The 27,195-nt window shown below is 44.8% G+C and overlaps 1 protein-coding gene across 3 annotated transcripts in view; it reads right to left on the bottom strand.

The window, feature by feature from the left end:
- EIF3D (eukaryotic translation initiation factor 3 subunit D) overlaps positions 1 to 27,195 on the bottom strand; it is a 54,824-nt gene that overhangs the window by 16,307 nt on the left and 11,322 nt on the right. For 2 of the 3 annotated variants that reach the window (XM_069231405.1, XM_069231406.1), the window contains exons 2-11: positions 25,396 to 25,529; positions 23,711 to 23,756; positions 23,244 to 23,380; positions 22,827 to 22,912; positions 21,196 to 21,268; positions 17,695 to 17,810; positions 16,139 to 16,271; positions 6,270 to 6,417; positions 4,158 to 4,288; positions 3,481 to 3,566 (exon numbers count right to left, since the gene is read on the bottom strand). In XM_069231405.1, the coding sequence (XP_069087506.1) occupies positions 3,481 to 3,566; positions 4,158 to 4,288; positions 6,270 to 6,417; positions 16,139 to 16,271; positions 17,695 to 17,810; positions 21,196 to 21,268; positions 22,827 to 22,912; positions 23,244 to 23,380; positions 23,711 to 23,756; positions 25,396 to 25,521 (1,082 nt within the window). In that variant the 5' untranslated portion in view covers positions 25,522 to 25,529. The remainder of the gene's footprint in view (positions 1 to 3,480; positions 3,567 to 4,157; positions 4,289 to 6,269; positions 6,418 to 16,138; positions 16,272 to 17,694; positions 17,811 to 21,195; positions 21,269 to 22,826; positions 22,913 to 23,243; positions 23,381 to 23,710; positions 23,757 to 25,395; positions 25,530 to 27,195) is intronic. The other variant, XM_069231407.1, reaches the window with a different exon arrangement.

Here is a 27,195-nt window from a genome sequence, read left to right as displayed (position 1 = left end):
ACCTAACTCAAAACAATAGAGATGTAGTTTTCTGCCAAAAAAAATAAAAATAATTCACGACTAACCAGCTGTAAGAATCCAATCATCCAGGTACGAGACTACAGCAGTTCCCAACCTCCTCAGATGAGCTGCAACCACGGTCATCACCTTTGTGAAGATTTGAGGTGCTGGTGTCAGACCAAACAGAAGTACCACAAACCGGTAGTGAGCTGACCTTATCATGAAATGTAGCAACTTCCTGTGCACCTGCATGATCAGTATATGAAAGTATGCATCCTTCACGTCAAGGGACACCATCTGCTTCCAACGCTAACACCTCCTGGGCCAGGGGCAACATCTTGAATTTCTCCTTTTTAAATAACATGTCCAAGAACCGGAGGTCTAAGATCAGATGAACACTGCTGTTTTTCTTGGGAACCAGGAAACAGCGAGTATCACCCATTGGTCCATTGTTATACCCTTCCAGGCTGAAAGAAAGATGGAGATCTGGCCTCCTACGGGGCACAAAGGTGCCTTCAAGGAAAAGGTAAAGGGGCCTCCCAGGTGGTACAGGAGAAGACCATGAGGATGTAAAGGTGCATTGCTGCGACTGTCAGCCTTAAGCTTTTCCTTGGCCACTATTTTGTCCGACCAAAGGATTCTGCCACTGCTGCAGGATCTGTATTGTCTGACTGCCTGAACTGAAACCACCTTGTGAAGCCTCCCAATTGTCAAAATAGGTGGTATTCCTTGTGAGGTGTTTGAACACAGTGTTCCGGCTGTTGCACTACAACCTTTGAAGTATTCAGATGCCACGTCTGATAAACCCCAAAAAGGAACTGTCCATCAAATGGCATATCCAATAACGCGGCCTGGCCATGTAGATGTAAAATACAAATCTTTGTCTGTATTTTGGAGAAAAAAAATCAATAAAACTGAAAATATAGAGCTTTATTTACATAATACCTCGAAGCATCCTGTCTGACTACGTCTGAAAAGTGGTCATTACAGTGTGTAGCCAAAACACAGGCGGCATGAAGTGACTGTAGGTCTAAAAACGTTCTGATGAAAGGGGGTGTCTCAAGAAATGGGACAATAAATGGGGCTGCTGGAGCGCACACAGGGGGGTACGAATGGGAGGAAGGATAAAAGTGAGGGGTTCACAGACCAACACAAGCACGGCACTACCTGCACTAGTCACTGTTCTTACTACTGAAAATGATACTTCATAATTATTTTGTAAACAACCCTATCATTAGAAGTTTCTTTAGCATGACTGAGGAAAGTCATATCAATTGCTGCTAATTGTCTATTTTGGGCAACAATTGTTTTATGATGACTAATAAAAAGATGGCCTTAAGTTTTTTGGGATTCCCCGTCGAGTAGGAGAAAGGAAAAGGTTCCAAGATGTTGGTTCCCACGTGAGGAGGCAGGGACCAACAAACTCGCTGGGAAAGGATGAAAAATGGAAGATCCCCTGGAGTCAGTTTGCTCCTCCGAACCACAGCTCTGCTAACAGCTGGTGAAAAGATAAGCTTGTTCTATGCCTCCTTGTGAGATTCACAAATGCCTCATTGAAGGGCAAGAGAGACTTTGCTGAAACCGTTGTGAAGAAGAAGAATATTGGAGGAAGACTACAGGTGGTAGTGGTGGCTCCAGATCGTCAGCAGCTTCCTTCAACACAGAATGGAAGGATGCCATCTCTGTTGGAGCAGGGGCTGGTGGGGAGACAGGAAGGTCTATATCCAAATCTGGAGGTGTGTCCAGCGTGCTAGTGTTCTGTAAAGCTGGTAAATATGCTGTGCCACAATAGTAGGGGAGGCAGGTGCATGACCAGTGCTGCTAATGCACCTTGCAACAGTGGTGGTGGTGAAGGAACTGGTATAGGTGCCAATCATGGAACTGAAGGCGAGGGCTGCGGACGCAGAACAACATAGATCAGCGCCAGGTTAAGCACCAGATGAACAAGAGGGGGACTCAGCAAAATGGTACCCAGAGGCAGTACCCCAAGCGAAGCCCCACTTGGTACCATGGGCTCAACAGGTGCGCCAGAGGGAGACAAAGCATGTTGGAACATGTCCCACTTAGCCTGTAGGTACACTGATGGATCCGCATCCAGTGCCAGAAACTCTAGGCAGGGCAGGGCACTAAGTAGCAGCACCAGTGGAATATCCTGGGGGTGATGGATTTCCACCAATTATGACCGAGTAAGAAAATTCCTGATGAGGTGATACGTTACTTCTGGACATTAAAAGCCCAAGAGGGTCAGAGCATTTTCTTCTTTTTATGTCATCCCTTCTTTTCCCACGAGGACTTCAAGAAGGGTTGAGAGCGAGAAAAAAAGAATGGGAGCAGACCAAGTCACAATCACACTTGGTTTCCCACTCTTTGATGGCCTTAGGCAACATGCTGCAGCACTGGGAAGCCTAAGGACCATAGACAAACCTTGTGAGGATCCGTTAGCGACATGTGTTTGTCGATGCTGTGACATGGCTTAAAGCCCGACTTTTTATGGGGTGACAATGACACTGCACTGATTTTGTAGAGATGAGAGCTCCGGATCCACCGTGTACGGTGATGAGAAAGGGAACTGAGGACTGTGTACTGGGGTGATCGGTGACATCACCAGGACACTATTTCCTACGCCGAGATGAAGCCAGCCCCCTCTTCTGGCATAGAGGAGCTATGAAACAAAATCTGGATCTAGTTTAGTGCCTAGGACAGTAACAGGAGAGGGGGGCCTCAGGTATGGTTTGAATAAATAAAAAAAAAAATCAGTCTTGGATACGAGGGAGGGACATGGGTCCAGAAGGACAGCTCTGGTGAAAATGTTTTAGTTTGTCCTTCTGAAAGAGCGTGAATCTTGCAGACTGGAAACTATGGGACAAATGGCATCATTCAAAAAGTAATCAGAGTGCTCAGAATATCAAACAGGGAACCGCTTTAAAAATATTTAACAGTTCATGTGTTTTCAATGAGCATTCTACGTTTATTGTATAAACAATCTAAATAACCAACGTCATGCAAACTCATTCCCTGCATCTGCGTGCAACACCTTTCCAGGATCATTTCTTTTCCACGTATTGTACCAGAATAAAAGTCCGAGTGATGCTCAAACATCCTACAGAGTACACCCTAAGCCCCACTGTTGCAAGCGCCTTGAAATAGAAATAAATTGAGGCTGGCCAAGCAGGATTCCTGTGAAAAAGTTATTTAATTTGCCTCAAAATAGGAGCTCACAACCAGCATGATATGAGCACAGGTAACAAGGAGAAAACTGGCCAACCGATGTTCACGAGATTCTCATCAGAGACAACACACGCTATTGAAAATAAACAGAACGTGCTGCTGCAGAGAACCTAATGATGTAAGCATGCAGCAGACGTCACAGCACGAGCAGAGCTCATGCTGTGACAGCTGAACTAAAACAACAGTAACACCTATACAACACCCACACACTGCATGGTCATAGTCCCTCCCCTACTCATGGCAAGCGTGTACCTGTAGGCAACAGAAGCTACTTCATTCTGGTCCACATCATCCTCGATGAAGGGGTTTGGATTAGGAAACTTGTACTTCTCCTTGCCCTGTCAGGGAATTAAGAACAAGTAAACAAGGTGTCCATTAGGCTCAAACCAGACAATGCCAGCCACCTCTTCAAGATAACCCAAAAGAAGGACTCAAATGGGTGATATCCGGTACCATCAGAGCTCCCGCTTCTCAACCACCCTCACCCTGCCCTGAAAGACTGCTCTGCCTTCCCTCTCAAGGCAGTACTGCTGCAGTGCTCCCACTCTCCCACTGGGTCGCTGTGCTTCCACATGGTTGCTGGGCTCTATCGCTGGAGTGCTCCTCTCACTGCATCCCTGACCGCTGCACTCCTACTGCCTAAAATCCTCGGCTACTCTTTTTAAGGCCCCCAGTAGGACTACTTTCATCCCCTCCTTAGGTCCCTCAGTAAGACCCCTAGTTGCAATCTTCTAGTTCTGACCTCTTGCTGCAGCACTCACCTCCCTCCCCTGCTAGGATGCCCTCGCTGTAGTGCTGCTTCATCCCCATTATGCCCTCCCCAACCCCCTGCTGCAGCACTCCTCTTCCCGCGTTAGAGACCCTCCCTGTAGCAATCCTGTCGGGGATCAGGTTCTCTGCCTACTTCGCCACCTCACTTAGGCACTCACTATGCGCAGGCACTGCTGAGAGAAGTTGTGGTTGATGTAGGTAGCCTCCATTGCCAGGTTCCTGGGTGAATTGAAGGAATTGACCTCATCCTGGGGCGGCTCATTGGCAGTTTCACTCACAGTGAGGAGGTCTATGAGAAAAAAAGGGTTGGGAGTGGGGGCCGAAGCATTAACAGCAATGTTATGTCAATCTCACAAAAATACTTCATCTCTTAAACAGGTGCCCCACATCAATCTCCAAAATCGATACAGCACTGCCTACTGCACATTTTGCCTAAACTCAAAGGGAAATATGCAACATAAATTTGCAAACTTATGCTCACACCTGGTGAAATACCACAACAACGATATACTGGCTGTCAGATATGGGATCTACTATTCAAACGTGGACTAAGGATGTTTTGGAATGGGCATAAGTGAAAGAACTGCGACTAAAATGGTTAGAACAAACGACCGGGTGGAGCAGAACCCGAGGGAGTGGTTGAATATGTTGGTTCAAATGGTGAACAAATCTCCGTCACATGAGGACTGATTTAATCTAGGGCCCGAGAAAGGACTCATAACTCATGCTGGTGATATAACCACGTGTACTGTTTGCTAAAAGACTAGCGCTATGAATCATGTACATGCATGGGGGGGTACACTGGGAGGCTGCCCAGACTTTCTTGATAGACACGTATTGATGTCAGACTGTCGCCTTCCCCAGTGCACTGGCCAGTTGGTTTATGAATGATCTAGATTTTTGATATGTCTGCTGACATACTTGTAAATAAAGATGTAAAACAAAAAAACTTTTAGATTCCGACAAACTGAAAATATACATAGAATGCATGGTAGAAATAAGGTTAGCTACTGCCAAATGTAAAACCACAAGGCAAATTAAGTGCCTATATCTGAGGGCAACAATAAATAACTAGATTGGAATGAACTCTCAGTAGCCAACGATTCTAAGGTGCAACAGGGCTACATAAGCATCCAGTCATTTAATATCCAAGTTACTAGCCAGGGAAGCCCAAACCATCTTAGAGTCTCAGGGCTTAAAATTGAATAACATCACCACAAATCCGTGGGGCTTTTTTCAATGTGTTTATTACCTTTACACATATGATAGGTCATCTAACAGAATAATTTACAAAACGCATTATAAGCTTTAAAGCTACACGTCATGTCTAAAACATTAGCACATTTCTGCAGTATTCTGGATAATGTAACCATACACTACTGATTTTTCTCACCATATCTATCTCTTTAGACCCCCAGTGCTGGATCAAGTTCAAATGGCATCTTCCAGTAACTAGAAAGTTCACCACAATAATAGTTATAAATAGAAGTGTGAATACATTTATTTGTAGGGTAGGGTTATCAAACCACTGTATCATCTGCAATATTTCATCGAGATATTGGTTTAAGACTAGAGAAGCTCAAGTTGCAAGTGAGTCACTGCAATATAGTTTCACAAGTTCTAGCACAGTCACACCTTCTTAGATCACTTACAGCACTCTCTCCACACCTTATAGTCATCTCCGACCAACTAATTAAATCTAATCTCCATGTCGAGCACAGGTGAGCATATTTAGACTTCCAACCCATCATCATGGGCTTTTTCGCCAATAATACCAAATCTATAAACGTTCAAGTCATTTTAGATAGCCGGAAGTGCCCTAACAAAGAGCAGTCCGGCCTGAACATGCAAGGACAAACAATGGGGATTAAATAAAAAAAGGTTCACATGTCTAGTTTCCATGCACTATGTCCAAGCCGAATGAACAACAGGCGCAAGAAGTACCATTCTCTGTAGTTCATGAAAGTCACGGTCATTACAGGCAAAAAAACATCTCACAAAGAATCTTTGAACAGCTTAACAAGTTTGAGTCATAACAGTTGGAAACTCAGCTGGTACTAGGATAATGTCGGATCAAACGGGAAAAGTCTAAGGCTGCAACGTGACAGTGAAGATGGTCAGGCTTGATTTTGCAGAAGACTGTACTTTTATTGGAAACCTCTTTACCCCACCTTAAGACTTGACATCTGCTTCCAGATACACAGCTTCACACCTGTCACCAAGATACAAAGTCTGATTGACAATGCTGACAGCACTACACAAGGACTTACCGAAGTCAGAGTTGTCTCTCTTATCGAAAAAGACCTTGGAACCAACTCTTTGCACAACGATGTCCCACGAGTTGACAGAACGGGTGCAGCACATGAGGGTGGCTAGGATGGCATCTGTGGCAAACACGTTCCCTTGGGTCTTGGCCAACTTAAAACAAGCAACAAATAACAGATGAACCAACAAGCTAGCGACACTCTGAAAGAAGTATTACACATAAAAGCACAAGACCAAGGAGGTGAAAGGGATGATGGGACACACTGAAGGAAGCAGCAGGAGGAGGAGGCACTCACCTACGTGCCGGTTATTACATTTGTTCCTCTAGAACAGTGCACGAGCCAGTCGCCTACCAGTGCTCTTACGGTAGAAAAACTAACCAGAAGTCTTTTTGCCAGGCGGCTGTGGTGTTAGTGGAAGGGGCGCAGGAGGATGGGAGATCGTACCCTGACAGCTGCAACTCATTTGTGCTACTCTCATGAGGGCAGGTTCTTCACCCTTCTTGAAGCTGAAACCACACTTCAACGGCAGGGGTCATTTCGGCAACCCTGAAATGACGCCACTTACCCACTACCTTTCATCCTAAACTCGTATACATCTAAACCTTTTCTAGGGATCACTCGGTCACGGGCAATGTTAATCGATAGGGGTGGCTTAAAGGATCGCTTTGATCTGGATTTAACAGATTGTGTTTCTGATCGTGCAATCTTTAATTACTAACGGCCATAACGTCGGTAGAGGGACCTGCTCGTAAGGCTATGCAAGATTATCCAACACTGAAAAGAAGATGGAGGTAGAAACGATAAAAATGAAGGAAAAAAAATGGACAGATTTGCGCATCAGGTGGCGAATGGTCATTAGTTTACACTTCTAAAAGAATGCTTTGAATTTTGGTCCACCTCTGTGGATGTGCCTCGTCTAATAAAAGACCAATCCGAATATACTGCTCTGTAAAATGTGCTCACCCCAGACTGATGACTGCTCAGGACGCAGAGATGACGAGGCGCAGTTTTACTATATTGTAAAACAGTGCCAAGTTAGTAAATAATACTGGCCAGCTCTGACTGACATCCCCCCAAAGTGACAGGCAGGAAGAGTACGCAGAACGCTAAAATGTGCCTACTTGGCTTGATGCCACGCCGCGTAAGAAACGTGAGTAGCACATTCTTGGTTCTTGCTCAGTTATTGGCGAATACTGCGAGCCAGCCAGGACACCTGCCATCACGCACTGGGGGAATGGATAGGGGGAAGAAGTGCGGGTCAGGGTGAGCTTAGTGCACCATGGCATGCAGGAACAAGGCGGTAACAAAACCGCCCCAAGGAGGGACAAACGTAAAGCATTTACCAATGATAAAGGATTTTTGAAAGGCACCAAGGGACGAGTGAAAGTGATGAGCGTGCGGTGGCCGCTGTTAAAAGCCCACAATACTTACAACAGGTCAAAGCGCTTGCGCGCTGACCCCAAAAAGGGGGAGTCAGAGGAGCCTTTACAGTGAGGAATGTGATGCTTAGCGAACACTTTCAAACAGAGGGAATAGACGACCCCTCCCCCTTTCCCGAACACGGCATGAGTGAAAGGAAGAATGCGGGGATGCACACAAGAAGACAGAATATGACAGCCGATGCTCCATTACTAATGCTGACAACCGAAGGGACAACCAGCCATCCTGCTAATGTGACAGCAAATGTACAACTGGCATCTGAACAGTGAATTCATCAATCACACCCGAAACATCAAAAGGTATATTGATTTGAAAAATGCATATTTTATCTTTGAGAGATGACCATAAGAAACGTATGAGATGACGCAAATACAAAACGGATTAATAACGTGTTGCTCCTGAGAACTGGTATTGAATTATGGCGGAATGGACTGAAGTGGAGTGAATGAGTTGGGTGAACTAGAATGGAGTCAGATGGATTGGATTGAGTGGGGTGGATTGGTGTTGGAAGCTGGCTTGATGTGTGGTGGGTACCTAAGGTACTTACACCTTGTGCCAGGCCCAGATATCCCCTCTTAGTGAAGTGTAGGCAGTGTCTAGAAGCCAGGCACTCTAAAGGTAGCTGTGGATGAGAAGCCAAGGCTTATCTAGGAGACATGCAAAGCTCATGCAATACCACTGTATTGACACAGCACTAACACACATGAAAGAAAACACTCAGTTGTACAAAAATAAAGGTACTTTATTTTGGTCACACAATACCATAGAATACTAGAAGGGCAACCCTCCAATAGGAGGTAAGTAACACTATATACACTAGTAAACAGCAATACGCATAGAAAAGGTTAGAAACAGTGCAAATACCAATAAGCAATAGTGACCCTAGGGAGAGCCCAAACCATATATTAAACTATGGAATGCGAACACAGGACCCCCACCTAGGTAAGTGGAATGTGTAGAGGGAAGCTGGGAGTTTTAGAGAACCACAGAGGTAAGTAACAGTTCCCGCCAGCGACCAGGAAAGCAGAACTAAAATCACTGGAACCACCCAGAAGGAGGAAAAAGAAAAGAAGACACCCAGACAAGGCTACAAGAAACCAGAGGTGGATTCCTGGAGAGGAAGACCTGTGGAGAGAGAGAAAGAAAGAGAGAGAGAGAGAGAGGTGACCAAGTCCAAGAGTTACAGTGGAGTTCAGGAGGAGTAGGAGCTACTACCCACCCAGCTGTACTTGCAGAAGTTGGTCAACGTGATGAAGATCAGGTCAGCACTGCAGCCCTGGAGCCGGAGAAGAGTTCCTGAAGAATGCAGAAGATGTCCTACGCTGGAGTAAAGATTGCAGTCAGGTGTCTTGGCAAAGGCAGACTCAGTTAGTGAAAAAGTGGTGCTGCCAGGGACAAGCAAGGTCCAGGAGGACTCAACCTAGGAGGGGGAATCAGAGGGGACCCTCAGCGCGACAGAGCCCACAGGAGCAGAGGAAACACCCACAGGACAGGGACACAGAAGTCGTAGAAGGAGCCCACACAGCACTACAGAAAGGGATCCCACGCCAAGGAGAACCACGCAGAGGGCTGTGCGACACAGGAAGGAGTGCTGTGGACTGGAGCTACACGTTGCCTGAAGATCCCTTGGAGGAGATGCAAACAAGCCTTGGCAGCTGCAAGAGACAGTGCACGGGGGTACTGTCCTGCGTGGGAAGGTAAAGGCTTACCTCCACCAAAGTTGGACAGCCGGCAGAGAGAATCAAGATGACAACTCCGGAACATCACCCGTAATGCAGAATCCACACAGCTCAAGATGAGGGGCGAGCCACGCAGCCGGTCATTGTTGCAGCAGGTTCCTGCTGATGCAGGGGAGTAACTCCTTCACTCAAAGGGAGATTCTTTCTTTCTTCTATTGCAGACTGAAGACACGCCGCCCTCAGTGGATGTACAGCCGGTGGTAATGTTGCAGTTGCTGGCAGGAGCCCTGGAAACAATGTTGCAGAAGAGTTCTTCTTGGAGGCGGATTGTTGGGGCCTGGAGGGTCCAGTCGGAATTCCGGAGGCCAGAAGTCGAAGTGAAGGTTGTAGAGGAACTGAGCTGGAATCTTGCAAGCGGAACATGAGGACCCACCCAAGAGAGAGACCCTAAATAGCTCTGAAAGGGGGGGGATTGGTCATTTAGCCAGGTAAGCCCCTATCAGGAGGGAGCTCTGACATCACCTGCCTGGCCACTCAAATGATCCTAGAGTTCCCAGCCACCTTAGAAAGAAGATGGCAGACCCCAGTGACCCTCTGAAGGAGCTCTGAGCACCTGATGGTGATGGACAGCGGAGTGGTCACTCCCCTTTACGTTGTCCAGTTTTGCGCCCGAGAAGGGCCGGGGGGAGGGGTCCCTGAACAGGTGTGGAATGGTGTATGCACAGAGGGCGCCAAATGTGCCCTTCAAAATATAACAGTGGCATGGGGAGGCAACCCTCCCAAGCAATTCACACTTCTTTCCAAAGGAGAGAGAGTTACCTCCCTCTTCCAAAGGAAATCCTTTGTTCTGCCTTCCTGGGCTTGATGAGATTAAGCAGCAGGAGGGCAGAAACCTGTCTGAGGGGAGGGAGCAGCTTGGGCTGCCTGGAAAACCCTGTAAGACTGGTGGTAGCAATGATGGGAGTCCTCTAAGGAGCACCCAGAGTGCATGGAATCATACTTCCAATATTTGCGACAGTATTGGGTATGATTCCGATATGTTTGATACCAAACGTGCCCAGGTTTGGGGTTACCATTATGTAGCTGGACATAGGTAGTGACCTGTGTCCAGTACACGCGTAAAATGGCGTTCCCGCACTCTAAATCAAGAGAAATGGAACTGGAATTCCTGGGGGCACCTCTGCTAGTTGGGTTGGACTGTACTGTGATGGGTTGGACTGGAGTGGGTTGGACTGTGGTAAACTGGATTGGTCTGATTGTGGCAAATTGGATTGGAGCAGATTAGACTGGGGTGGATTGTTGTGAGGTGGACAGGAATGGAGTGTGGTGGGATGGATTGGAGTGGGGCAGATTGCCCTGGACAGCGCAGAGTGTTTTGGACTGGAATGGGGCAAATTGTTTTGGACTGAAGTGTGGCAGATTAGAGTGTAGTGTGTTGAGAGGAATGGAGTGTGGTGCACTAGGATAGTCAGGCGGATTGGAGTGTGGCGGTTTGGACTTGAGTGGGGCAGATAGTTTTGATTTGGAATGGGACAGATAGTTTTGGATTGGAGTTGAGCAGATAGTTTTGGATCGCTTTACTGGAGTGGGGCAGATTCTGCTGGATTGGTGTACTGGAGTGGATCAGATTGTTGTGGATAGGAGTGGGACTGATAGTTGTGGATTGGAGTTGGAGTTGTTTATGTTGTAATGTATGTTTAATTAATATCCCAGGGTTCCAAACTCTTAATCTATACTTGATATAATATCACATTGTATTAAAATGTAGTAATGTGTAGTTAGTAAAGTGCCACTGCACCATTCAAATCATGCCCCTTTTAACTGAAAGGTAACCGCAATTGTGACTGCCTGTTTAGTAGTAAGGTAAAGCAATATTTGTTGCTTAAAGGAGCTGACAACTTTTGGCCCTGGTGCCACTGCACCTGCTGCACCATTCAAATCATGACCTTAATGCCTGCAAGATAACTGCACTTGTGATTGCTTGCTTAGAAGTAAAACTTAGTAATAATTTGTGTTTAGTGGGTTTCCTAGAGCTTTTGGGAATAGTGCCACTACACCAGCTACACCATTCAGATCTTGACCCTAGCACCGGCAAGGTAACTGCACTTGTGACTGCCTATCTGATAGAGACTTCTAGTTGCAGATTCCGATCCTTAGAATTTCCCCCAGGCAACAGTTTGGATCACGAGTTTATTCTTCGAGCAGTACCTCTGTGCGTCGTCAGTCAACCCCGCTTCAGTCACTGGAGTGGTGATCGCCGGATATGACATTGCGGGTCATATATAGTTGCCAGACAGGCGCACTGACATCAGTTCTTTTCCTTAAGTGGCAACCCACGCACAGATCCAAAGAGAGATACCCATTACAGTTTCTGTTTGACTGGATTTTCAACTTTTTGTCGAAGCTTTTTGACTTCTTGGTGCGTCGAGGATGTCGTAATGGAAGACCATCTTTAAGCACTGCGAGTTCTGTCACCAGATGATGTCTGTGACGGATCTGCACCTCATGTGTCTAGTGTTTATAGAGCACGACCACAACCTAAAGTCATGCTCCTAGTGCCGGGCAATGAACCCAAAGACTTTGAGGGTCAAGAGGGGCTTGCCAGAGCCTTTCCCATTCACCATAGTCCCATTCAAAATCGTTGAGAACATTCAGTTAAGCTTAAAAATAAGTTGAAGAAGAACAAGCGTTCTTAGACTTCACCCAGTTGGTTGGATGACGTGAAGTGTGAAAAGGAACGTCGACGTTCTACGCCTCCGTCCTCGGAGCCTACTTCTGGGACAGCTCTGTGCCTCACCGAGTTTCTGGGAGCCAGAGCCACCCCTGCCCAATTGAAAGAAATATACACGACCATGTGCCTCATCTTTGGGCAGGCCACCCATGACTTCAGGGGTCACGCAGGATGGATCACCTTAGGAAGAAGCACCTTCCTTCCTCCAGCACAGCATTGCTGTCTGTGAACACTGCATGCCTTTTGGGCCGTTATACCCATAGTTAATGGGATACGGTTGCACAAGTGCTGCCACAGGTCCCGGAGGAGGCCCGGCCATTCTCGCCCAGGCTGCTGTTGACAGGACAGGGGCAGCTAAGTTTACAATTCGATGTGGGCTGGATATGACTATCTCTCTGGGCAGATCGGTTGCTTAGATGGTGGCCTTAAGGCGCCATGCTTGGTTAAGGACATTTGGGTTGTCAGAGGCGGTCCAATCCACTCTGATGGACGTTCCCTTTGACGGCACCCGTCTCTTTGAAGAAAAAGCAGGCTCTGCGCTCGAACACTTTAAGGAGTCCTGGGCTATGGCCCGGTCCCTAGGCCTTGCGGCTGCTCCTCACCCCCCCTCTCAATCTGCAGTCTGCTTTTCACCGCTTTTGTGGCTGGCACATGCCAGATGACATCGGAGGGCTCTGCTGAAGTTCCAGCGGGTGCAGCATCAGGAGAATCTCTCTGACATGGTCCAGATCTCGGAGGGAGTTCACACAAGACCTGCAGTGGTGGTTACTGAACACAATTGGGTCAGAGGCAGATCCCTCTTCCTTCCCCAACCATATCTGACAGTGGTGACAGATGCATCACACCTGGGATGAATTGGCCACATGGGCGAGGAGGAGATCAGAGCCGTCTGGTCTCTGCCAGCATCATAGCTCCATATCAATCTTTCGGTGCTCAGGGCGATTAGATTAGCATTGAAAGCATTCCTTCTCTCTCTCACAAAGGGAAAGTGGTGCAGGTATTCACAGGCATCACCACTGTCATATGGTACTGCAACAAGAAGGTCAGGGTGGGGTCGTGGACCCTTTGTCAGGTGACTCTACACCTCTGGACATGGCTGGAACATCAGGCCATACTCCTACTGCTTCAACGTCTGGCAGGCTCTCTGAACACCATCGCAGACAAACTCAGCCGTCAACTTATGGTCGATCACAAATGGCATCTCCATACGGAGGCGGCGCATGGTCTCTTTCAGCAGTGGGGAGAGCCCTGGTTAGATCTGTGCGCCTAACCAGAAAACGCACAATGTCAAGTGTTTTGTGCGTTGGAATATCCAAGGCGGCACTCGCTTGGTGACGCTTTTCGTCTCGAGCGGAACTTGGGCCTCCTTTCAGCCAGTACCACTTTGCCAAGCTCTTGAGCAGGGCCATCGATCCTCTACTCAGACTGTCTCTTGAGGAGGATTTTCTGGTGTAGTAGCAGGGGACGGTTCTCCACCTGAACCTGTGCAGTCTCCATCACTATGCGTGGAGACTGAGGAGCAGCAGTTGACAGCTTTTCACCTTCTGCCCGAAGTATGTAATGTTATCTTGGCAGCCAGGCGTCCCTCCACCAAAAAAGGTATATGCCTGTCATTGGAACAAATTTGTGGCATGATGTACAGACAAGTCTGTTGACCCCCCTCTTTGCCCTTCTTTTCTGAGGTTCTTTTGTTTGTTCTTTCTCTGGCCCAGCAGGGCTCTGCTCTGGGCACCCTCAAGGGTTATTTGTCTGCCATCTCGCTTTCCTACGATTGCCCGACCAACCAACCCTTTTCGTTTAAAATCCCCCAACTGTTGGTAGATTTCTAATGGGCCTTACCCATCTGTTTCCTCCTTTCGTTCATAATGACCCAATAGGATCTGAACCTAGTTCTTACTTTTATGATGTACACTCCTTTTGACCACTTCCCAACTGCCCACTTCGGCTTCTTACCTTGAAGAAAGCCTTCCTTTGCTCGCAGAGTGAGCGAGCTGCAGGCTGTTTCCTCAAAAGTCACGTTTCATCTCCATCCATCCAACCAGACAAGATGGTGCTTAGTACAAGGATTTCCATTCTACCTAGTGGCCACACCCTTTTCATGTAGGCCAATTCATGACCTTGCCTACTTTTTACATGTCCCACATCATTCTAAGAAAGAGGAGAGACTACTGTCTGGACCTAAAAAGAACATTGGCGTTCTATCTTGATCGAACTAAAGCGTTCTGGGTGGATGATCAACACTTTGTAGGGTATGTGAGTGTGGTAGAGAACCATCTCTAGATGGGTTGTTCTCTGCATTAAAATGTGCTATGCATTGGCTAAAAAGCAACCCCCAGAGAGTTTGCGCTCTCACTCTACCAAAGCAACAGCTGCCACATCTGCGTTAGCATGCGAAGTTTCAGACCTGGACATCTGCCAGGCAGCAATGTGGGCATCTTTGCACATGTTTACCAAACACTAGTGCCTGGACTCTCAGGTCCAAAGGGACAAGGTACTTTGCTCATTCAGTCCTGCAGGACTACCTAGTATGATGTTGGTTCGCAGACACACCTCGGGTGATTGTATTGCTTGGGTATCTATTCTAAGGTAAGAAATCTTCAACTAGAAGTCTATCAGATGAACAAATTACTTACCTCCGGTAACAAATTATCTAGTAGAAACTTTTTCTAGTTGCAGATTCCTTACTGACCCACTTATCCTCCCTGCTCTGCGTACTGATTTCTAGGGACAGGGGCTCCCTTTCAGGGCCCTAATTCTGGCACACCAGGGTCAGTGTTCTTCATGGCTCCGTGCTACTGGCGTGAAAGTCATGAATAGAAATTGATGTCAGCGCGCCTTGGTGGCTCCTATATGTGACCCGCAACATTATATCCGGCAACCATGCACCAACAACGAACAGAGTTGTCTGACGCCACCTGACGGCACGCAGGGGTACTGCTCATAGAAAAATCTCCAAATCCAGACTGATTCCTGGGGGTAAGGAACCTGCAACTAGAATATGTCTCTACCTGATAATTCATTACCAAATGTAAGTAACCTGTTTGTTTAGTAGTAAAATATAGCAATATTTTTGTATTTAGAGGGGTTCCTAGAGCTTTTGGCCACAGTGTCACTGAACCTGCTGCACCACTAAAATCATGACCCTAGTGCCTGTTAGATTCCTGCACTTGTCACTGCCTGTTTTAATAGTAACATTTTGCAATAATCTGCATTGAGAGAGGTGTTCAGACACCCTGTGGCCCAGTGCCACTGCACCATTTAAATCATGCCCTAATGCCTGCAAGGTAACTGCACTTCTGACTGCCAGTTTAGTTGTTAAATATAGAACTATCTGGTATTTAGAGGAGTTCTGATAACGTTTGGCCCTGGTGCAAGCACTGTTCTGTTCAAATCATGACCCTATTGCCTGCCTGTTAATAAGTCAGTGAGAGAATAAGAACTCGAAATAAAACATCGCCCAATTATACAAATGACTTTTCTATAAAAAATTACTGCGTGGTAATTTAAGAAACAAACACAATTTTAATATTTACAACTGTTATTCATCAGAAATGTAATTATTAAGTAACAAAAAACCCAACATAATAAGGCTACTCGCTGCTTGCTTTAAATCTGCACTCGATACTCCACTGAAATATGGCCAACATGTTTACACACATTTCAACACAAATTGACTTATGTTCAGTTCATGTTTTCACGTATAAACACTAAAAAGTAACCATCACCAAAAACCGGCAAGGTGTGCTTCGGTCACACTCCACGCAGCGGCAACAGTAGAATAGAAAGCAGAACAGAAGAGCAGGAAGTGGCCTGCTAGCTAATAAAAAGCTGGTACATTTGAGCGACGTTTGAATGAACAAAAAAGAACTTCAGGTAAGTAAGGGGTGGGTTCTTAGTGCCCTTAAAGAATTTTTTTTTTGTCACATAAGACTTCGCAAGCCCAGAGCAAGCAATGTGCAGATGAAACCTCTAAATAATAATGGCACTTATTAGGTATGGCACAACTGGAAGAGCACACCTACCTTGCGGATAACAGGGTCGTCCGTTGTTGTCACGGTGTGAAAGATTCGCTTGATGCTCTTTAATGACTTCTCATTCCTGGTGGTGATTCTGTCAAAGGCTTTATCATAATATTCCAGGGCACCACAGCACTCACTGAGAGGGGGAGAGAGAGAGAGAGGTGAGGATCAACACTGGAGAACATCATTTAAGGGTCACACTAGTTCTTGCTCCAGGCGGGCCCTTCAAATATCTCCTCCAAGCCAGGTCCCACCAGTATCTTCTCTTATGGGTGTATGCTGAAGAACATGTTTGGCAGACCAGGCTCGGGTGGCGGAGGAGACCAGGCTCGGGTGTCGGAGGAGACTGGAGTAGTGCAGATTGTTCTGGACTGGATTACGGCAGTTTGTTTTGGATTGGAAAGGGGCAGACTGATTTGGATTGGAACGGGGCGGACTGGAGTGGGACAGATTCTTTTGGACTGGAGTGGGGAAGGCTATAGCGGGGCAGATTGTTTTGGACTGGACAGGAGAAGATTGTATTACGATGGATTGTTTTGGATTGGAGGGAGGCGTATTGTTTTGGATTGGGGCAGTTTCAGGTGGGGCGTATTCAAGTGGGACAGATTGGTTTGGATTAAAGTGTGGCAGTTGGGAGTGAGGTGGATTGAAGTGGGGTAGATTGCTTTGGAGTGCAGTGAGACCGATTGTTTTGGATTAGACTGGAACAGATTGGAGTTGGGTAGATAGGAGTGGGGGATTTTAGGGCAGAGTGTTTTGGATTGCAGTGGGGCAGATTGTTTTGGACTGGAGTGGGACAGATTAGATTGGGTGAGTTGGGAGGACTGGGGTGAGTTGGAGTGGATTAGATTGGAGTTAATGGTTTGGACTTGGGTGGGGAGGATTGGAGTGTACTGCACGATTATGTGTTAAAGCATAATTTCAGAAATTGCACATAATAAAGAAACAATGTTGCTTTGCAATATTTCGAATTGTCATCTTTTGAGAAGAGGACCCATGAGCAAAGACCAAAGAAAAAACAACATAAGTGGAAAGTCAGAAAAGACGACTAAATAAAAGGAAGTTAGCTTTAAAAAAAAAAAAAACTTTGCAATTTTGTTTGTCCTGCTGGGCACGTTTTTGCTAATCACAAGCCTTCTGTTTTCAGGGTTTGAGAAGTTAAAAAGAACAAAATAGTACCTCGATCACTTCTGGAGCAGCAAATAGGCAATAATTAGGTTGAATCAATCAGGGCCTGGTCCCTGCTACACACAGAGGAACGGAAATTTTGCCAGGCCTGCCTTGACAAATTACGAGGCTGTAAAGAACAGTGGCACGCAAACCATCAAATGGTGAGCAACAGACAGTCTCCAAGCTCTTTACTGTACACACCAGTCTTGCAAGCGAGACGCATGCGCTAGTGCATGCACTCGCAGGCTCAACCCTAAAAAAGGCCATAGGTCAAGCCATGAGGTGTGAAAAACTTCAGTCTCATGCCCTAAGTGAGTCCCTGCTGGGAAGGTCTGGGGACGTTCCACCCACTTCCCCTCCTCATCACAGTGACTGCAGTTTAAACTTACATGTCCTGAGGCTCCGAGACCTCAACGTATCTCATTTTCATCAGACGTGGAAAGTCCATTTCCTCCTTCACTTCCCAATCACTACGCACCTCCACTGAGGAGTCTCGGGGCTTCTGCTGGGATCAAGACAAGTGAAAGATAAGACATGGCCAGCACCAGAACAGACAGCAAGAAGGAGGAGGCAAAGAGTTAAACATCCCATTATAGGAATGAGAAAAATTAGGGGAACAAGCACCTTAACTATGAGGAACCACACAACAACCAACAGAAACAAGTGGGGAAACCTGGTTGAGAACATTTGACGTATGGAGACAAAACAGAAGCAACACATTTACCAGCAAAACAACTGAAAGAATGTGGTGAATTTACAATTATATATGGAATTTTTAATAATAGCCATCAGACACATGGAATGTGATGCGAGCACCCAAATATTTTGAAGCGTAAAATTCCAAACAATCATTTTATGCTACACAGATTTTCATAAGTGGTTTCTCTGATGAAGAATGTGTTAAATGAACTCCTTTGGGGATGTAAAAAGTGAAAGCAAAGTCTTCTAAGAGTCTCGGTAGTCAGGGTTTTAAACATTGCTTGCTGTGCCTAGAGTGAAGTGAATACACCACTCACCTTCCATTGTTCAGACATCCTTTGTATTTTGCATTCATATACACCATTCTGTCTCCATCAATTCCACAAGTGCTGCAAAAGACTACTTCAATAGCAAGAACCCTATGTCCTGCCACACACTGTGAAAACACAGCTCTTCTATGGGTTGAGTAATCAAAGATCCCCTATGTACCAAAATCAAAGGCCCTGACCTTTAATCCACAAATGCTAATTTTTAGCAGCATAAACCTGCTCTCGTGGCCCTCATCACAAGGTTTATGAAGATAAAACTCAAAAGATGTGGGATGTTCGCCATACAGGTTAAAGAGCACTGATAATCTTACTGCTTAGTCTCAAGACAGAACCAGTCTCTCTTCAACTACACACCAATCTTTAGACTAGCTTGACAGGTCAACTCTTATCCACTGGAACTGACCAACCTCCCTAGCGACACTCAGTTCAGGTTATGACCATGAAGAAACATGGAGACCACTAAGATTATCATCAAGAAGTAACATTAAATGAGAGTAACTTCACTGCACTTCACCAGAATTGAGAATCTGCACCAATTAATCTCACTGGTATTCAACTACAAAATACTTCTAGACTGTCTCTGACCAGCTTGCGGATTCAGGAAAAGTTTCAGTTTATCTTGCATGACGGCACTCACAAACAGAAATAAATTAATCTCTATTTACCTGAAAGAGGGGAGACTGTACTGAGATTGTTAATCCACTGGTGACAACTAATATTCACATGATGCTCTAACACCTCTGACAATTTCTACTCGAGCTCTCTTGGGCTATCCAGTCTTGTTCTCGTGCATTACTGTGAAAGACACCCTGAATGCAATCTAGTCACAGATCTTCAAGGTGAACAATAGTTTAAAAAATTCCTTCTACCACCTCGCAGTCCAAAATGAAATCCAGTCTCTGCTGCTACTGGATCAGCAGGTCACTGGAGTTCTAGCAATAATCCTCTACTAGACAGATACAATAGGTTATACGCAGACCTACCCACCAAGATCCTGGTCATGCTCTTCAGAATGCAAAATTATGCAGGAATAATTAAGCATATGGACTATATCTCACCTGTACAAAGAGCACACCACTGGCTTCCAATCAAAGGTATCACATTTTAAATCTTACCTCTTACAGATGCCATCTAAGCTTTTTGATTTGAATGCATCAAACCAGTTAACATGTTTAAGATTGGAAGCCTAACCCTGACTTTATACCAAACTAGTGTGTTATTCAAACTTTGGGCACAGAACCAGAAATGCACAAAGCTATTCCCTCTGAAACTTGCTCATGGTACCCCTTTACCCTGAATCATGACTTCTGAGGCTGCGGAAAACCCCGTAAAGGCATCTAATCCAAAGCATTCTCAGACTGAACATGAGACCTTTGAGCATGTGAAGATCCTCTTGCAAACCTTCAGGAACAATTATTTTTCCAAACATGTACAACGCAAGTTATGGCAGTCCAGACAACATATTAGCAACAAAGGACACTGTATTCCTACTATACAAATAAGCTCCTCTTCTGTTTTTCATTTTCTTTATCTCCCATTGAGGAGGAGCAAAATTCGGAGGCCAGGGCCTAAGCGGTTAATGTGAACAACCCCCACAACATTAGGGGTATGTCCATCCCCAATGGTGACCCAAATCGAAAAAACTCAGTTCCACGGAAATCAACAGCCTATTGCGTAAGTGACAATGGAGTGGAATACACACAAAATCCGGTTCATGGTGGATAGCAGAAAGGGGTTGAGGGGGGACATACGAATTCTCTTAAGCACCTCTCATTGGTCTCCTCACAAATTATGTCCGTGTATTCTTTGCCCAAAAGACCATCTTGGAGTATGTACATAATTAATGCCTTTAGGTGTTCATGATAAGGAAACATTTGGTGTGGCACTCTGAAATGTGTTACATGCCCCTTCCCAACACATAAAAAGGGAGTGTGTCGATTCACTGCCTGATAGGTAATCTCAGTTTTTTTCTACTCAGATTGAATGAAGAAATTAGCCTGTTTCAGCAAATCCTGTACCTGAGCTAAACACACGTGCTCCCTTATTTGTCTTTATTGTGTTGACACAGGGTAAGATGTGCCTTTTATAATGTATTCACCTAAACTTTGAGCCTAAATATACGGTTTACACTTATTTAAGCTCTGCATGATTTGTTATTAATTATTTAAATGTCCCATTCCAAAAATGGTTATTGCCTTTTTCAACAAAATCTGTTTTACCTGTTGATACAGATCTATTACACAATAAATTATATTGGCATTGATCTAAAAGCTTGCATACAAAACAAGGAAAAATAAGGACCAGGAGGGAAATAAATAATAAACCCCCCAAAAACGCTAAACCTGCACAGTATGGTATAATTACCAATGGCTTGGAAGATGCAGGACGCCCACATTTCTTTCACAGAAACTTTTTTAAATTACGAAACTGGTTTTAGGTAAGGAGAAGCACAGTAACTTGAACCCCAGTTTTACCCAAACCTCAGAAATTCAAACCATGAACAACGACTGTATAAATCCTTGCTAGGTGTGAACGCTTTTTAACTCCTGCGATTCTAATAAACACAGTGGAACTGTATGCAATCTATGCTAAACTCAAGCACACTTCTTTGGCCCAAACTGTGAACCAGTTAGAAATCTGAAAGAACGTGTGACTGGGGAATATCTGGGTTGACAAGGAATAAGTCATAATTGGAAGACTATTTCATACAACTCTTGATCACTTAGAGATTTTCTGTTCTTAAGCCTTGAACATGTACTCTTAAGAGATACAAAGGGGTGATATGAACACTTACTATAATCCTAATTTCTCTCTACATGGAACAGCACTCAGGAAGAAATATTGAGCATAGCACGACATTACCTGGGACCTCTGATCCCACTTCTGGCGTACGCCAAATTGCTTCTGGAACTTTTTCTGGAGTCGAAGACGATCCCTGGAATTAAAAGAAAGTGCAGCAGTCACAATCGTTTCTGTATGGAAGGATGGAAAGGAGGCAAGATATCAAAAAGGGAATAAAGAAAGGCTACTGCAAGTTTTTATGTCTGGATCTTTATAGAACACAAACTGAAGATCTTAAATTCTTACAAACGAGTCAAAAGCTTGTAAAAGGAATGCAACTGCCAGTGAAAGGGCCTGCAATTCTTCAAGCTTGCTGTCAACTTTAAGGTCACCTTCTCGTGTAACAGGGTATCTTGAAAAACGTACTGACTTTTCCAGAGTCTTGCTTTTTCCTTCATGTAGAAACGGTGTGGGAAGCGTAGATTACTTTGGACCACCCGAGAAGCGATGCAATTTATGGTCAATCTCCGGATGCGTGCACACAAAACTACATGTCCTTATTCCATCCATGCTCGACACCTTTTTTAGTACAGCTAGCCGATTTTACAGATGACTGCAGCCGTCTGCTATTTTTGACAGTGCATTATATAATAAGGTGGACTGTCCAATCGCATTGGATTCTTGACAGTGCCGTACAGTAGACTTACGCAACACTCAGAGGCCAAGCTGCACATGCAGAAACGCCATAGAATAAAACCCAACCCAAAGGTGACATAAGTAACAAAGACATAATGTCTGTCCACAAGAAAGGAAAAAGCGGGAGAGTGGCTACACCCATAACTCACTCTGAATATTAAGCACAACCAAATAACCAAAAAGGTTCTTTATACAATAAATCTACAATTCCACGCCCTCACATAAGCACCTGGAAAATGAGATCCCTTTTTTCATAACCTGACTATACAATATATTTATTTCAACAAAGATAATGCTGGCAATGTCCTGTGTGCTAGGGCATGCAGAAATGAATTGCTCAAGCTGCTTAGGGACATGCTATGTATCCTCTAGCCTGACGTGATGTGGTGGTCTCAAGTCTCTAAAATGGGATCGGACCTCTTGAACAAAATCACCCTGAGCTTGCTTTTAAAGCACTTGCCACCCCGTGAAGCATAAGAAGAAACCAATGGAGGAAACTTCATTTTGATGGGCCAAAAACAACTGCTTTTAGTAGTTAATCCCTCAAAATAGCATTTCATCAAAAACCATCACCAATACTTAAGATATGCTGCATTTATCAGGACTAACTAGATTGTACAAAGCCCATGAAGAAAATGGATATCCTAACCACTTTTCTGCCACTGACCTCTAATAACACTGAACAGCAGCATATGGAAACATGTGTCTGCTTTAGTTGGCCAAAACACTGATGCACAAAGAATCAAGGTGATGAGTGAAGAAAGAAAAGATGATGCTAATGAAGAAGAGACATCGAAAGATTTAGAAGATGGCAGAGCAAAGCAGGAAGGGCTTTCCATATCACAAGACAGGAAGTAAAACTGCTGCACATGGCTGGCAACAGTTGTACGAACAAAAATACGAGGAAACGTGTTATAACAAAACGCAGGGTGGTGCATTATAAAGGGTACAACAAAACATTAAATGGGCTGGATCAGATGATAATACAGAAAGAACAGATTAATAGTGATACCTACCTTTCCTTCTGCTTGGCACTTTTAGGCAACGTCTGCATGTTGAACTGTAGCTGATTTCTACGGTCCTTGTCCCGCCGAAGGTTTCTCTAATGGAAGGAATCATAAAAAATTAGGAAACTGACACACTGCCTAACTAGACTGAGATGGTAGATTCTTAGGATCAGCACCAGGGACTCTCCTGTCAATATACTTCTCTATGACTCCCACAAAGCAGAATCCAAATTACTGTGAAACCATCCAAATCAATCAATGAGAAAGTGTAGTGGGTCTGAACAAGCCCTTGCTCAGACCTCCAACATTCATATGGCATCCACTAATCAGCCCCTGGAAACCCTCAGCTCTGCCTTTCTGTGATCCACCCATGCTACCGGCTCCTATAAACAGCTTATCTAACCCAATTTGCCAAACCCCAATCACCTGTGCGAAGCGCATGCGGTTCCTCTGGTAGGCAGTCTTCTGCATCTTGGTGGTGTCTACCAGCTGGAAGCTGCCCTCGTCCTCCTCGTGGAAGTATGCATACTGACTGCCACCTCCAAACTGGGAGGAGTATTTATCTGTGCAGAGAGAGAACAGCTCAACGTGAAAGGGAGAAGACTAAATCTTGCAGAAGCAGTATTTTTGATAACCGGGTTCTGCCTCAAAACAAAGCCCAGAAAAATAAATGTAGAGATAAGGCAGGGAATGGGGTTGAAGTGGAGTTGGGTGGGAAACAAAAACGTTTGAGGAAAAAGGAGTGTGCCTGGAAGCATAGGTGCATGGGACTCAGTTTGAAGGGCACATGGAAAAGCAGTAGGGGTTACATGGCATATGGAGGCATGGTGAGAATGGTTAATGGGTACATGTGGGACAGGCAGATGGGTAGTCTTCAGTGGTAGAACACTTACTGGTGTATCGTTTGTCCTGGTATGTGGCTCCAGTCCAGTCAGCGACCTTAGAAAGGAAAAGGAAAACAAACATTTGCAATGCTATAGCATCGTAGTTGGACTCTCGCTCCTAGGAGAGACTGCTGGTTTAGGGATGATAGCACTTTTGCTTGTAGGAGACTAAGGCAATCCTACAACAAGTCGAAGTGTCAGCCCAACCCTCCCGGCTCACAAGCAGTACTTCACCAAATACCCAAACAGAAAAATGTGATTTCTGGCAGCCTCACACATGGAGTCTAGATTAGACCTCTCAGGGAAGTTGCGGTGCAACAGAAGTTATCCTTTTCTCACCTTACTAAGTCTCAGTCACACACAGGCAATAAAGGAGTTGCAGGAGAGTTTTCTATAGTTTTTTTTAAAAGACTGAATCTTTGGTAAAAAGCATGACCTGCAATGATTAGGGTAACAAACGATAAAAGAAGCATAATTGTGAAGAGGAGAGTTGTGAATACAAGGGTCCCACCATCTTGCAATAAACATGAAATATAAAATTCCTAGCACAGAGAACCTAATCCCTAACCTAATGAGAGCTAGGTGTGATAAACCCAATCTGCCAGTACCATGTTCATGAGAAACACCACCCAACCCTTGTTAACCTAGAATGAGGTCTCTAGGTCAGACTCTTTGGTGACACGAAGGCTGATCTCTGCAGCAAGGTGACTTGCAGCATAGATGGCATCTGGAAGGAATTTTTCGGATAACCTTGTCTGAGTGAGATGTATTTATACAAATCTTGTAGGACCCCTGACGCAAATACGTTCCCAAACAATTGATAAGGGGGCAGACTTGTGGTGGAAATTATGTAAACAATCCCAAGCAACTGTACATTATTTTCTTGTCAAACATAAGTGAGAAAGGGACATGATGTGAATACCTACATAAATTACTTGATTAGGACACTGATAGTGACTCCTTCACAGAGTGGCACGGATAATGCAAATCATGCAGTGGGGGTGGGTAAAATCCCACAACACTTACAACATGTCAAAGTGCTTGCACGCTCGACCTAAAAACCTGACATATTAGGAGACAAAGGGCAAGCACAAATACAACCCAACTAACTGACTGTTGTATAGAAATCCTACCTGTCCTCAAACTCCCTTGCCTGTATGCATCACTATTTCTCAAGGGTTATACTGATACAAATTCCACAATAAAAAGCAAACGTGAGCTTTGCAGCAGGTCTATAATAATGCTTGATCTGGTGTGCAATCTACAGTTCGGAGTTAGTGAACTCCAAAACGCTACTGCCTCTCCGAAAACACATTCACCAAGTAATGGTGGATCATGACAAAACACACCGTTTTCAGGACCTACAGGTGTGGGTTGCAGTTTTTCGATACTCTGTTAGAGAAGGATGAAATCGTGCCATAAAACTATCTAATATTTACTGTTCATCACAGCCATAGGCAAGAAAAGAAAATCACAACAAGCATGTGCAAGCTGCATAAAACAGTGAACAACCTGTCATAGCATTCAAGCTGCTGCATTCTGCACCAATTAAAGTGTCATTGCCAGACGCTGATCAGTGACTCCAAGGCTAGAAGGCACAAGCAGTCTGTGATTAAAACAGCAGGATATGGAAGGGCTGCTGGCCAAGTACAAAGGGACACAATATCTCCAACTCAATGGGAGCAAACCATTACCTTGCCAAGTCGGTCTCCTTTGCTGAAGGGTTGGTACGGCATGTCCTTAAACTGGTCGGGCACAGCACAGGGACCCCATCCCGACAAGTTGTCCTGGATCACCGGGGCAGTAAATTTAGCCATCATGGTAAAGCCTAGGGTAGAGCATGAAAAGTGAGTGAATACCTCAATGTTCCACAGATTGTTAAACGGAATGGAACAGCACACATTCCAAGACCTGGATAATTAGCATTATGGACAACAAACATTAACACAAAAAACGTTCAAATGCACGAAAGAAAATAAAACACCCCACCATCTCATCTAGCACGCTACATACACCATTGTATACCACAGAAAGAGGGAAATTCATGACCTAAAGTAGACATCTTAAACACACAGCTCCATTATAATACCTATCTACTAAACCACTGAAAAGCAAAAGGTTACAAAATCACATGTAAGAGAAGGGTGAAGGCCAGCATACATCTGTTTTCTTACCTATGTGCTGTTTAAGGAAACCCCTGGGCAGCAGCTGAAATTCAACTGCTTAAGTCTGATGTGAGGCCTACACTATTCCACTAACTTTCTTCAAGGGGAAGTTTATTTCTTTGTGGTTTTCGTTAGCTCGAAGACGACCAATAGGGGCAACAGAGCACTTAAGATAAGATCACTATTACAACAAATGAAGAGTATATTTTGAGCTATTCATATATGCAAAGAATGACAGTAAGGATAACAATTCTTGATAAGGATATGGATAGATATATACAAGTATAGGAACATAAACCAAAGGAACGCTGTTCCTCAATAATATAACCACAGGTGTCTCAAAACAGGAATGCAAGTGAAAGTGTAAAGTAGACTGTGAAATCCGGGAACTCAAAAAACTTGTAAAAGTAGTTTACTAACAGAGTCAGTGGACTGGCTTGGGTAGAAGTGATGCTGGGACAGTGAAACTTTAGGCTCTGTTTGAAGGTTCTGAGGAAGGGTACAGTTGTGATAGCTGTGGAAAGTAGTCCCAAACTCTGGAAGTTCTCATGGAAAGGGGTGTGTTGGGGATACATTGTTTTTTAATGAAGTGGTTTCTCGTAAGAAGGAACCAATGCTCCTGAGCAACCCAAGCCATGAGATGGTGAGCTTCTGCACAAGTTGTATGGGAGATGTGGAGCAGACAGAATTTTTAACAACGCAGGATAGTTTGCAGATGCTTCCAACTTCAAAAGGTAGGGCAGTTAAGTATGAGCAGTACATGAAAAATGTTTTTTTTTGTTTTTTAATATTGCATGCCAGAAACGAGCCTTGCAGCTCCACGGAGAGTAGCTTTCAGAGGAAATCGTGAGCCTTGTAGCCAGTCTACCCTCAGCAGCACAAAAGAGAATGGACAACTATTTTAAGATCTTCAAGGGTGCATGGCTGATTGTTTTTTCAGTATCCTGTGTTGACAGAGCTTTTCGCTACAGCGTCAATGTTGGTTTTCAGTTTTTTTTTTTGTCTCAAGTGAAACCTAGGGATATTTCGCAGTCAATGATGCCTAGACTACAGTCAAGTAAGTTGGGCGAGTTCAACAAGGCTTACATGGGAAGAACACACAGCATTTGGCATCCTAGAAAAAAATACATTTTTGGTAGGCTGAGCCTAGATGATGGACAGTCATTTAAGAGTGAAATGTTTTCTAGGCCCCAAGAGAGTGAAACTATTATGTTGATGGAGAAGAGTTTCAAGTTCTGCCGAACATATTTTTTAGGGCACTGAATGAACCTGCATTTTAAAATTCAGGACCATCCAGTCCTTTTATTTTTTCAAGTGTATTTTGCCACT

The sequence above is a fragment of the Pleurodeles waltl genome, chromosome 4_2 (assembly GCF_031143425.1).
Source record: "Pleurodeles waltl isolate 20211129_DDA chromosome 4_2, aPleWal1.hap1.20221129, whole genome shotgun sequence".
Taxonomy (NCBI): Eukaryota; Metazoa; Chordata; class Amphibia; order Caudata; family Salamandridae; genus Pleurodeles; species Pleurodeles waltl.
This window is presented reverse-complemented; position numbering and strand designations above follow the sequence as displayed.